Genomic DNA, 12919 nt, shown 5'->3' with positions numbered 1-12919 from the left:
TTCCACAAAGACAGATGGAAGTTTGTTCCAGCAATTAACCACCCGCTGACTAAAGGCAAATTTCCGTACGTCTGTCTTTTCTTAATTTGAATTTATGCCTGCTTAGGTTCGTAATCTGAACAAGTGGAAGGATCCCATCAGAATTCAGTGTGCTCAACCCATTCAAGGCCTTATACACCTCAATCAGATCACCGCACAGGTACCTAGTCTCCAGCCACTGCAATTTGCAGAACTTAAGCCTCTCTTGGTAAGAGGATCCCTTCATTCCCCTCACCAATCTTGTTGTCCTTCCCTGTACACGCTCAAGCAACTCTATATCCTTCCTAAAATGAGGCCTCCAGACCTGTACGCAGTACTCAAGCCGTGGCCTGACCATTGCCTTATACAGAGGGACAATCACCTTCTTTTCCCTGCTAGGAAAACTTATATATATCATTGACAAAACCCCATGACCTGCCCTGGCAGCCTGTCTGCATTGCTCAGAAAACTTCATATCTGACTGCACAATTACTCCCAGGTTTTTTTTTATTTTCTACCACCTTAAGTGTACCACACAGTTGGTACGTTTCTCTGGGGTTACTTCTACCCATATGCAGTACTTTGCATTTGTCAAGGTTAAACTTCAATTGCCACTTCTTAGCCCATCTGCCCAAATTATCTAGATTCTATTGCAGTAGTACACTGCCATTACTGTCATTAACAACCCTGCCAATCTTTGTATCATCTGCAAACTTCGACACTAAGTCTGATATACCTTGATAAATATACAAAACAACAGAGGACCCAATACCGAACCTTGTGAGACTCCACTAATAACATTAGTCCATGAAGAGCAGCACCCATTAATTACCACCCTCTGTCTTCTCCCACTCAACCATCGTTTTATCCATTGTAGCACCTTACCCTTAATATCATTCTACTCCAATTTGTACAATAGTCTTCCATGCGCAACAGTGTCAAAAGCTTTCCTGAAATCGAAATATATGATATCAAAATTATTTTTTGCATCCAGTTCCTTTGTAACCACATCATAATATCCTATCAAATTTGTCAGACAAGACTTTCCCTGAACAAACCCATGCTGTGTCTGAATTATTGCTGCAGTCTCGTCTAGATGATCCTGCAATGCATCTTTAACTAGTGACTCCATTATTTTACCCTTAACAGAAGTTAAACTAACTGGTCTGTAATTACTTGTCACCCTTCGATCCCCGTTTGTGAATTGGGGATACATTTGCACATCTCCAGTCAATGGGGACCTCCCCTGAGTCCAAGGATGCTCTCACAATTATGGCTAAGGGTTTGCTTAGTTGCTTTGCCGCCTCCTTTAATATAACTGGATAGATCCCATCCACTGCAGGTGCCTTTCTTATGTTTAATTTCAACAATTTCTCCTCCACTTTGCTCTCAGTTATTACAAAACCATTAAGCACCCTGCTACAATTTGACTTCTGCCTTTTTCAAACCTTAATAACTCCTCATGTGTGAATGTAGATGCAATATACTCATTCAGTTTGTTTGCTATCTGAGCAGGATCAACAGTCGAACCATCGATATCAAGTGGACAGATCAGATTCATCCCCTTCCTTTTAGAGTTTATAAGTAAAGTTATATAAGTAAAGAAATCCTTGCTGTTTTTCGTAGCATCTTTTGCCAAAGATTTCTTGTAATCTGCCTTCGCCTGCCTAATCTCCTTTGTGACCTGATTACAGACTAGCTTTATCTGCCATAGGCTTCTGAGTCGCTTGATAATTTATATGCATACCATGTATTTTTCTTCTCTGTCACGAGTCTCATTAGTTCATTTGATAACCATTTAAGCCTAAACCTTGAACAATATTTCTTAATAGGTATGAAACATTTAGTAGCATCCATGATTAGTTCCTTGAATGCGTCCCACTTAGAATTTACTGTTGGTAACATCGTCAGTTGATTCCACCTTACAGAATTTAAGAAGTGTCTGAGACCACTGTACTCAACTTTATGGAAGCAAAAAATCTTTCCTTTATCCCTGATGGTAATTATATCTTTAAGTAAATCCCACATCAGTACACTGTGATCACTGCTACCTAGTGGTTCCTTTATCTGCAGATTCTTAATACTCGAATGATCACTGCTGATAACCAGATCAAGAATATTACCCTCTCTCTGGTTGCCTCTCGAACTTGATGCAGTAGAAAACAATCATCCAATAAATACACGAAAGTCTTACTAGTGTGTGAGTGACAACCCATAAATTCCGGTCAATATATGGGAAGTTAAAATCCCCCATTATAAGACATTCTGATTTACTAGCCCACTCTATTTCTCTGTACAATTGTTCATTGTACTCATTCGAGTTATTAGGACTATAACACACTCCTAGTCTTATTTTTGCTTTCACAGTGCTTATGTCACACCAAACTGACTCAACAGTGCACTGTTCATCTGTATCAACTGGATGCACTTCTTTTGATTTTATGTTTTTCTTTATTAACAGCATAACACCTCCTCCCTTCTTATCCTTTCTGTACACATTGTACTCCCCAAATTCCAGTTCTGCATTCCTAATATCAGTGTGACACCGCGTCTCTGCTATCCCAACAATATCCACCTTTGATGTCTTGATCAACACTTCAAATTCATCAAATTTATTTACTATACTTCTAGCATTGGAATACATGTACCTATCCTTATTATTAGTTACCCTAACACATCCCATATACCCTGTTTCATGATGACTGCCACAGTCCCTGAAACCCCCAGCACTCCTCGCTCCAGGTTGCTACTTATTCTAATGGAAGTTGTGCAAGAATCACATTCACCTCTGCCTGCAGCTACTTTTAACATTTTAGTATGTGAATCCCCCCCAAGCTAGCAGTTTTCCAACCCACCTAACACTGCCTCGATAGCATCAACAAATATTCTTGCACCTTTCTATTTAAGTGTATCTCATCCCTGTAGAAGCAGTCTTTCCTGTTAACAAGCACAGACCACACTGAAAAAATTCTACCTCCTTGAGCCTTGCATATTCCCTCCAGGGCCGAATTGATTGACAAGGCTCTCATCATGTATTCCCTCCTATCGTGTCTGGGCAGGATTGCAAACACTTTCAAATTTAACCCTAACTCACGACTTTTTTGCACTTGACCTGTACTTGTTAAGTAAATCTACTACTCTTAATGTCATTGGTGCCAACCCACAAGTCAATATCTGGGAAGTTAAAATCCTCCATTATAAGACATTCTGATTTACTAGCCCACTCTATTTCTCTGTACAATTGTTCTTTGTACTCATTCGAGTCATTAGGCCTATAACACACACCTACTCTTATTTTTGCTTTCGCAGTGCTTATGTCACTAGATTGTCTAGTTCTTCCTTGAATTTTTATATAATTTCCAATTCTGCAACAACAACAGATGAAGATTGTTCCAATAATCAACCACCTGGTAGTTGAAGGCAAACTTCAGTACATCTGTTCTGCAACCATCCTTTCTCAATTTGAAATTATGCTTCCCCCCTCGTGAATAGTCTGAGCAAGAGGAAGGATTCCATCAGCATTGAGCTTGTTGAATGAATTCAAAGCCTTAAACACTTCAATCAGGTCACTTCACAGTTGCTAGTCTCCAGGCCATTGCAATTTGCAATACTGAAGCCTTTCTTGGTAAGAACATCTCTTCGTTCCACTAACCAATCTCATTACCCTTCTCTGCATCCATTCCAGCAGATTACATCCTTCATAAAACGAGACCTCCAGAACTGTATGCAGTACCCAAGATATGGCCTGACCATTTCCTTATACAATGGGATGATCACTTCCTTATCCTTATTAGCAAAATTCCCGTATATCATTGACAAAGCCACATGAGCTATTCTGACAGCCTGTTGCCACTGCCCAAAGAACTTCATATTTGATTGCACAATTATCCACAGGTTTTTTTCATTTTTCACTACCCTGAGGGTAGTACATCGCTGTTATCTTAATCTGAGATTATTGCTATCCATGCAGTACCTTGCATTTGTCAATGTTAAACTTCAATTGCCATTTTCTAAGTTCATCTGCCTAATTTTTCTAGATCTTGTTTCAGTTGTCTCATACTTTGGTTACTGTCTCTGACTACCTTTGTATCATATGCAAATTTAGTCATTTTTACACTCAACCTGATATATACTTTCATCAGTGTCATTAATAAGTATAGAAAACAATTGGCCCAGCTCTGAACTCTGTGGGACCCCGCGAATAACATTATCTACAAAGAGCAGTGTCTGTTGATAACCACTGTCTTCTGCCACTCAGCCGTCCCTTTATCTACAGTAGTAACTTACCCTTAATGCCATGCTACTCCAATTTGTACAACAGTTTTTTTATGTTCAACAGTATCAAAAGGCTTCCTCAGATCAAGTATATGATAACAAATTTTTTTTTTTTTTTTTTTGTATCCATTTGTTTTTTTCTGCATCGTAGTATTCAATCAATTATCCAAATCTATCATCAAACTAACCTGTCAGTAGTATCCAACTTTTAACAAAATATCTCATGGTATTAATGTTTGGCAAAACTGCTTTGCTACAATGATTTGCATGATTATAATACTATTTGCCAAATAAAGCAATGTAGTATTCTGCTAATTTGATGGTATAATATATCATTTTTCAGACGAGGATCATTGCTCAGTACCTCCATATTTGTGTATGCAGCTACTTCGCCTATAAATGGATATTTTGGAGGTAGTTTGTTTGCTAGAATGGGAGGTAAGTTATAAAGTTATAAAATGTGTAGTTTCAAATAGCAGAATTGAATATTATACTTCAATTTTTACTTTATGATGTTAATGAATCTTTCATTGTGTTTAAGGCATTTCATAAAAAATTGCAGACCTTAAATTGTACTCTAGCATTCGCTACTTGATGCATTAATTTCAATTAAACAGTACATTAATGAATATTTACCAGTATGGTATAGTTACATTAATACTATTATTGGCCTAATGATATCCTTCACTGAGTGCTACACTCTACCTGCCATGACCTCTGGAGCAGATTGTTTCCAGAACTTGATATGTTTCATTATGTATTGGGCATTAATGTATTTGCAAGTAAGCAAAATCTTGGCAACCAATTAAATTTGGTTATTCTATCAAATGGAAAGACATGTATAACAGCCAAAGGAGTTGTATTTTGCCTGTATAATTTACCATATTGTAAGATCGATGGATTTATTTTAATATAATCACTAAAGTTTTATACAGTGCTTTTTTCGGGACGGTACACAATAGTACGGCATACTGGCACCTTTATTAACAGTGACTTGGGATGTTTGGATGCAGTACACTTCAAAATTTGTAATATTCCGTAAATTTTTTCACATTTACCTTCTATTCAAATAAGCTTAAATTATTTTAATTTGCATTTTTCACTGTCTATTGTTAAGATATTTTCTATATAAAACTTTATAACCATTTTTAGAATTCTAGATTACTCAGTTGGACCCCTGTTTAACGAACTCCTTTTATAGCAAATTTTTTGAATTCCACTTGGAAGTTGCATTTAAAATAGTTTCCATCGAGGGAAGGAAATTTTCATATACAGAACAAATTAGGACAGACTTAACGTGGTATGCGCTGTTCGAATTTCTGACCTTCAGGCAATTTAGGCAAATAGTGCTGCTGTACGAATTAGGAGAGCTATCATGCAATTTAGGCAATTAGTGCTGCTGTACGAATTAGGAGAGCTAACGGGATTACCATTCTACAACTTAGAGGTACTCGTAACACCTATCAAACCACCTCTCCCACATACAGAGAAGTTGCGCTGGTGAACAGTGAGCAGATCAAGAGGTATTCCCGATGCTGACAATGGGCTTTGGTCAACCTTCTACTGCAGTGGAGTCCAACCTTTTTCCTTACAGGGACCATATTCTAAAAAATTCAGTTAGATTTCTTACGTGGGACACAGTGAGTTGAGAAAAATTAATGTTGCGCTTTCCATTTTTTTTTTTACTTGAAAATATTCAAAAATTTTATTAAATACAATACACAATTACATTTACTGAACAAAACATTTAATGAGAATTTTTTTGATAATTAACAAAATTTAAAATGTTGTATTAACTCACTTTCCGCATGGGCCATAGATTGGACACTGCTGTGAATCAACTGTAAGCACCCTGTTCAAGAATTAGGAGGGAATGATTTTCTTTTACCTTGACAAATAATCATCTGTTTCGTGAAAGTGCGTTACCCACATTTTGCCGTAAATTTTCTCTGTCTCTGTTTGCATGCTCACAGTACCTGTATATCCAAAAAACACTGACATTTTGAACAGTTTCAAAAAAAAAAAAAGTAGAAATTCCAATTTAACAACTAGTTCAAAGAACCAGTGACAATATCGATGATGAGAGAAAGAAAATGAGGACAGCGAAGGTATTGAACCTTCTAAACATGAAACGTTGGCATTTTGTGAGAATGAAGTTAGAAAATTGTCAATTAGGTTACAGTTAAATGAAAGAGATGCAATTCAGGGATTTGCAAGTAAGCAAAACCTAATTGAAAAGACGGTTTCGGAAGAATTGAAGCATTTGATGAACGCTCTGAGTACGATACCAATTTCATTGAGTTTTCACTTGATGATTTTTACAAGTGAATCTGATCATCAGCCCAACCAGATCACAAAAACAAATTCTTCACTACTATTTCTTAAAATTCCAGGCCCACCACTGACACGCTTTGATCCAGCAAAATATGTTGATTTGTGGCTGCTTCGGAAACTTCATTCAGCAACAGACACAAACAGTAAGAAATGAAGTTGGCATAAGTGTGTCCAATGAGAACTTAAAAATTTTTATTAATAAAGTTAATAAAGGCTCGTACTGAAGAGAAATTTCGACAAGTACAATAAAGAATGCACTCTCCACTTATTGGAAAAAAAAATTAGTTACAAAATTTGTCACTATATGGTGCTGTGGCAATACAAATCACTTGAGCAGCACTACAATTGTTCAGTGTGGCCTCCATTTCGGTCAACAACAGTTTCCATTCAAAGAATAGCATTTTCTACAGCAGAACTTAACATGTCAACTGGAATAGCCAGCACATGACGTCTAATGCTGTCCTTCAGATCTGCCAGAGTTTGACATCCTTCCCGATACACCTGGTTCTTCAAAAAACCCCACAGCCAGAAGTCGCATGGGATGAGGTCCGGTGATTGGGGCGGCCACGATGTCTGGAAATGGATGATGACCCATTCGTCTGCAAAGTGTTGCCTTAGCAATCTTTTGGACACAACAGTGGATGTGGGGTGTTGCATAATATTGCACTGAAGGCACCCACCACTTTGTTGCAGCTCTGGTATTATGAAATTTGTCAACATTTCATAATATCGCTGTCCGGTCATGGAACAGGTGCGGGGTCCAGTCGGTGTTACCAGTTCAAAAAAATATAGCCTAACCAAGAATGCGGCCATAAATCCCCACCACACTGTCACTTTTGGAGAATACAACGGGATGGGACCTCTTGGATGACTCGAGGGTTTTCTGTTGCCCAAATGCGACAGTTGTGCGTATTCACTTGTCCATTTAAGCAGAAGTGGGCTTCATCACTCCAAAGGATGTTCCACAGCCAAGTGATATCCACTGTCATTTGCGCCTGAAACTGAAGTGCATATGTGAAACGAATATATGCATCACCATGCTGTAGCATGTGCATCTTGTAAGGATAGTACCACAACCCCTGACGCATTACTAGCCTTACAGTGGAATACAGCATGTCCACTTCACGAGAAACAACTGGCACACTTGTGCTACCACACGGAGATTGACGACTTGATAAATCCACGACAGCTGTAGACACATCTTCAACACGAGTCCACTCGTTTTCGACCTCTACCTGGTTGAACACCAAGATGTCCTGTCACTTCAAATTTCGCAATCATCTTGCGGACAGTACAAACAGTCATAGGTCCACGCCTTATGCGCTTCTGATGCCGGAATTCTCTGATAGCTGCAGCTGCATTGTTGCTGTATTGATAGTACAGCTTCACTAATAGTGCCTTTTCCTTCAACATTGTTGGCATTGCTGCCATAGTAAATTTAAATGCAGGCAAACATCTATTGTATGATTTTGAAGAGACTGCTTTGCTTTTGTACAGTACAGCTAAGTAGTGGCACTGTGACAATAACTTATGATTATGCAAATAACGTAAGTTATTTGTATAATTGTAACTAATATAGTTACGTGCCATACAGTGACAAATTTTGTAACTAAATTTTTTTTTTCAATAAATGCCGAGCACATTCTTTATTGTACCTGTTGTCCAAATTTCTCTTCAGTATAAGCCTTAGAACTCGCTCCAGAGCCCTCTACATAAGAATACTTTAATTTTAACAACCTTGTATGTATGTGTGTGTATATTATTTAATTTAATTTAATATAATAATAATTTATTAAAACTAAATTCATTATATATTATATAATTTAATACCATTACAGACCCCCAGGAATAGGTTAGAATAAAAATAGACACCAGAAAAATTTAAGTAATCTAAGCAATCAAAATAAGAAATATACATCGAGCACGTATAATACTCCAATTGCCACAGGGCAATGGCATTAACGTAGCAAGCGATAAATTAAAAATAATCAATCAGACATTAACAATAATAATAATAACACAAAATAAAATATATATATATATATATATATAGAATATTAAGGATAATATATTAAGGATAATATAAAGAATTATTAGAAAAAGTAAATCAATCCAATAATAATACCATCAGGGACCTAAGAAAACGCAAAAAAAAAAAAAATAAATAAAAAATATTATCGCTTTTTACCGACAATCTAGATGACTTCAACTGGGGCCAACCACTCAGAATGAAGGCAAAAAAACGACAAGAGGTTCTCTGCTTCTGTGATGATCAATATATGCTAAGTAAATTAAAGTTAAAGTATAATAACCTTAAAATATCCATTTATATATGGCATACCCAAATTTCATAAAACACCGATTGCTTTTAGATTCATAACATCATGTAGAGATAGTTATGCTAAATTTCCCGGAAAAACGTTAGAAAAGTTACTTAAAATTATATTAAATAACTTAAATAAAACTATTATAATAAATAATAACTTACCTATTATAAATGCTGTAAAAAATAACAATATTCATCAAATACAAACGTTTGACTTTAACGGTCTATTTACAAGCATTAATCTTGATAACTTAAAAGTCATCCTCCAGAAACTATATTTAGAAAATAAAAATGCTATAAAGGTTGATTTAACCTATTGGGATTCTCTAATAAAATTATGCATCTTTAATAATTATGTATATGACAGAACATCGTTATACTTACAAGTGACTGGCACCCCTATGGGAAGTCCAGCTTCAAGCATAATCGCAAACCTTTATCTACATTATACAGAAAGAGAATTCCAAGATAACCTAATATATAGATACGTAGATGATATATGTGTTTTTAATTGTCCACATTTTGTCCAGGATTACAGTAAATTATATCCAGTAGAACTTGTATTGGAAAAAAACTAATAGTTCCGATACTATAGAAAATTACTTGGATCTTCATATAGAAATATTCCATAATAATAATATAGACGTAAACGTATATAATAAAAGATTCATTTAATTTTAATGTAGTCAGCCTTACAAACTGGAGATCTAATATATCAAAATCAGTGCATGCTAATATAATTTTATCGCAATGTCTAAGGATTGCTTATATCTGCAATAGTAATAAAAATTGTTCAGCGGGCTTAACAGCGTTGTACGGCAGGTTGATCAATAATAATCTCCCTATCACTTACCTGAAATATCATTTCAGGAAAGCGATAAACATAATTAATTTCAAAAATTTGTTTTCTGAACCTATTGTTTCAGTATAATTTTTAATATAATTGTCATATTTAGTGCCATGTACATAGGATACACTTTGCATTCTTGGTGTCTTACAGCGTAGAAAACTTGTACCCACCGGCTTGCAAATTACAGTGTATCATATATATATTTTTTTTAATATATAGTTAAATTCATTTAAATTTACTTAAGTTCATGCTGAGATAACATGCAAATTCAGCTCAGGGTCCTACTATAGGAACGGGTTTGCGATCCCGGGTATACCTGAGCCACAACTTATATCTTGTAATGTCTTTAAACTGTCTTACATTCTTTATTTTTATTTCTCCGAAATTATTAGGGCAATCCGAGGACGTAGGAGAAACTATTTCTTATCTATACCACTATTTTTTGCCTTTGTGGAGTTCAGGTTCTATTATTCCTACTCCTTTAGTTTTTCTTCTTACTATCTGCATGTTTCTCTATGCATTAATTTAATTATTTATTTTTATCGTATCCATCACATAGGGGGCACCACATTATTTTGACGACTATTATATTATGTCCTAGATACGGTCAATATGTAGTATGTATTATATATTTAATCTTATTTTAATCATTAAATTATGTTCTCTGTCTGGTCAACGATGATTAATATATGCTTACATTTATATTTACCTATATTTCTTACCTTTGATTCTAATATTTATAAATTTTTCTTTCTTTTATTATCATCATTCGATTTATTTATATTCGATTTATATTTGGCCTATACTGGTTTATATTTGGTTTAGATTTAAATTACTTAGCATATATTGATCATCGCAGAAACAGAGAACCTCTTTTCGTTTTTTACCTTCATTCTGGGTGGTTGGCCCCAATTGAAGTCATCTAGATTGTCGGTAAAAAGCGATAATTTTTTTTTTTGCGTTTTCTTAGGTCCCTGATGGTGGTATTATTGGATTGATTTACTTTTTCTAATAATTCTTTATATTATCCTTAATATATTATCCTTAATATTCTATAGACATTATGGATGTATTGCATGATTGCTTGCAACTGAATTGACTCATAAATATTATTTACATATTAGTTACAGTTATTGTCATTTTAACTTTCTTTCTTTACTTTTTTATCAATAATTATTTTATATATATATATAATATATATATATATATATATATATAATTTATAATTATCAATAATTATAACTTATATACATAAATAATTATATATATATATATATATATATATATATATATCCATTATTTTAAATTAAATAAAACATAAGCCAGTAGTATGGCAAAAACTGTAGAGCGAAAATTAACATAAAAATAACCCAAATAAACAATCGAACGAAAAGAAAGAATAGATATAAATAGTAGCCCAGAAACCCTAATATAATTTCGATCTTTAAATCCAATTAACAAAAACTATACAAATTTTAGAATAATGCCAATTAGTTATTAATTTAGCGGTACCCCCCCGAGAGGTACCAGTTCCGAAAAACGTGAAATATCACCCAAAGAGGGTTAAAGGAACTACCAAACGATAACAAAATCAAAATAAACTAAAATAAAATAGAATAGACTGACCATCATGCCCCATATCGACAGAGGACCACGAGGCCAATAATGGTCATGGAATCGCTGCATTTCAATCGCCATACAAAACATCGCAAAGGCGGAAATATCGAAGAACCAAACCACCCTTCCATTCTCCGATAGATCAACCAATGCAGAGGATTTGCATGGCGGTGGTCCTTATGCAGCGAAAATAAACTATAGAACAGACAGCACTCTAAAGCAGAGCCACACTACTGACATACTGTAAGCTGAATCAGCTTATATTGAAGAAAAAAGGAAATAGATGGCAGCACAGGCGTTGCTAAATTAGCATATCGACCCATTACTATTGAATTACAATAAATGTTGACGAAAATTAAATTATAATAAAAAATTAAAATAATTAAGCATTCATTAGAGGCAGCAACTTGCAATTCCTCCATATGAAGCCGAAATACATACTATCATTGAAATATATTAAATAAAGTTAAATTATAATAAAATGAAGAAATAATTAAGCATTCATTAGAGGCAGCGACATGCAATTCCTCCATATGAAGCTGAAATACATCCATTATTTTAAATTAAATAAAACATAAGCCAGTAGTATGGCAAAAACTGTAGAGCGAAAATTAACATAAAAATAACCCAAATAAACAATCGAACGAAAAGAAAGAATAGATATAAATAGTAGCCCAGAAACCCTAATATAATTTCGATCTTTAAATCCAATTAACAAAAACTATACAAATTTTAGAATAATGCCAATTAGTTATTAATTTAGCGGTACCCCCCCGAGAGGTACCAGTTCCGAAAAACGTGAAATATCACCCAAAGAGGGTTAAAGGAACTACCAAACGATAACAAAATCAAAATAAACTAAAATAAAATAGAATAGACTGACCATCATGCCCCATATCGACAGAGGACCACGAGGCCAATAATGGTCATGGAATCGCTGCATTTCAATCGCCATACAAAACATCGCAAAGGCGGAAATATCGAAGAACCAAACCACCCTTCCATTCTCCGATAGATCAACCAATGCAGAGGATTTGCATGGCGGTGGTCCTTATGCAGCGAAAATAAACTATAGAACAGACAGCACTCTAAAGCAGAGCCACACTACTGACATACTGTAAGCTGAATCAGCTTATATTGAAGAAAAAAGGAAATAGATGGCAGCACAGATAAATTAATAACTAATTGGCATTATTCTAAAATTTGTATAGTTTTTGTTAATTGGATTTAAAGATCGAAATTATATTAGGGTTTCTGGGCTACTATTTATATCTATTCTTTCTTTTCGTTCGATTGTTTATTTGGGTTATTTTTATGTTAATTTTCGCTCTACAGTTTTTGCCATACTACTGGCTTATGTTTTATTTAATTTAAAATAATGGATGTATTTCAGCTTCATATGGAGGAATTGCATGTCGCTGCCTCTAATGAATGCTTAATTATTTCTTCATTTTATTATAATTTAACTTTATTTAATATATTTCAATGATAGTATGTAT

The 12919-nt window shown here is 34.8% G+C and overlaps 1 protein-coding gene across 1 annotated transcript in view; it reads left to right on the top strand.

Annotated features, from left to right (window-relative positions):
• Nucleotides 1-12919, top strand: part of TM9SF3 (transmembrane 9 superfamily protein member 3) — a 357433-nt gene that overhangs the window by 133241 nt on the left and 211273 nt on the right. Inside the window, exon 8 of the mRNA XM_090369370.1 lies at nucleotides 4637-4731. Within this exon, the coding sequence (XP_090225496.1) occupies nucleotides 4637-4731 (95 nt within the window). The remainder of the gene's footprint in view (nucleotides 1-4636; nucleotides 4732-12919) is intronic.

The sequence above is a fragment of the Mastigoproctus giganteus genome, chromosome 3, assembly GCF_048544385.1.
Source record: "Mastigoproctus giganteus isolate SK-2022 chromosome 3, ASM4854438v1, whole genome shotgun sequence".
NCBI lineage: Eukaryota > Metazoa > Arthropoda > Arachnida > Uropygi > Thelyphonidae > Mastigoproctus > Mastigoproctus giganteus.
This window is presented reverse-complemented; position numbering and strand designations above follow the sequence as displayed.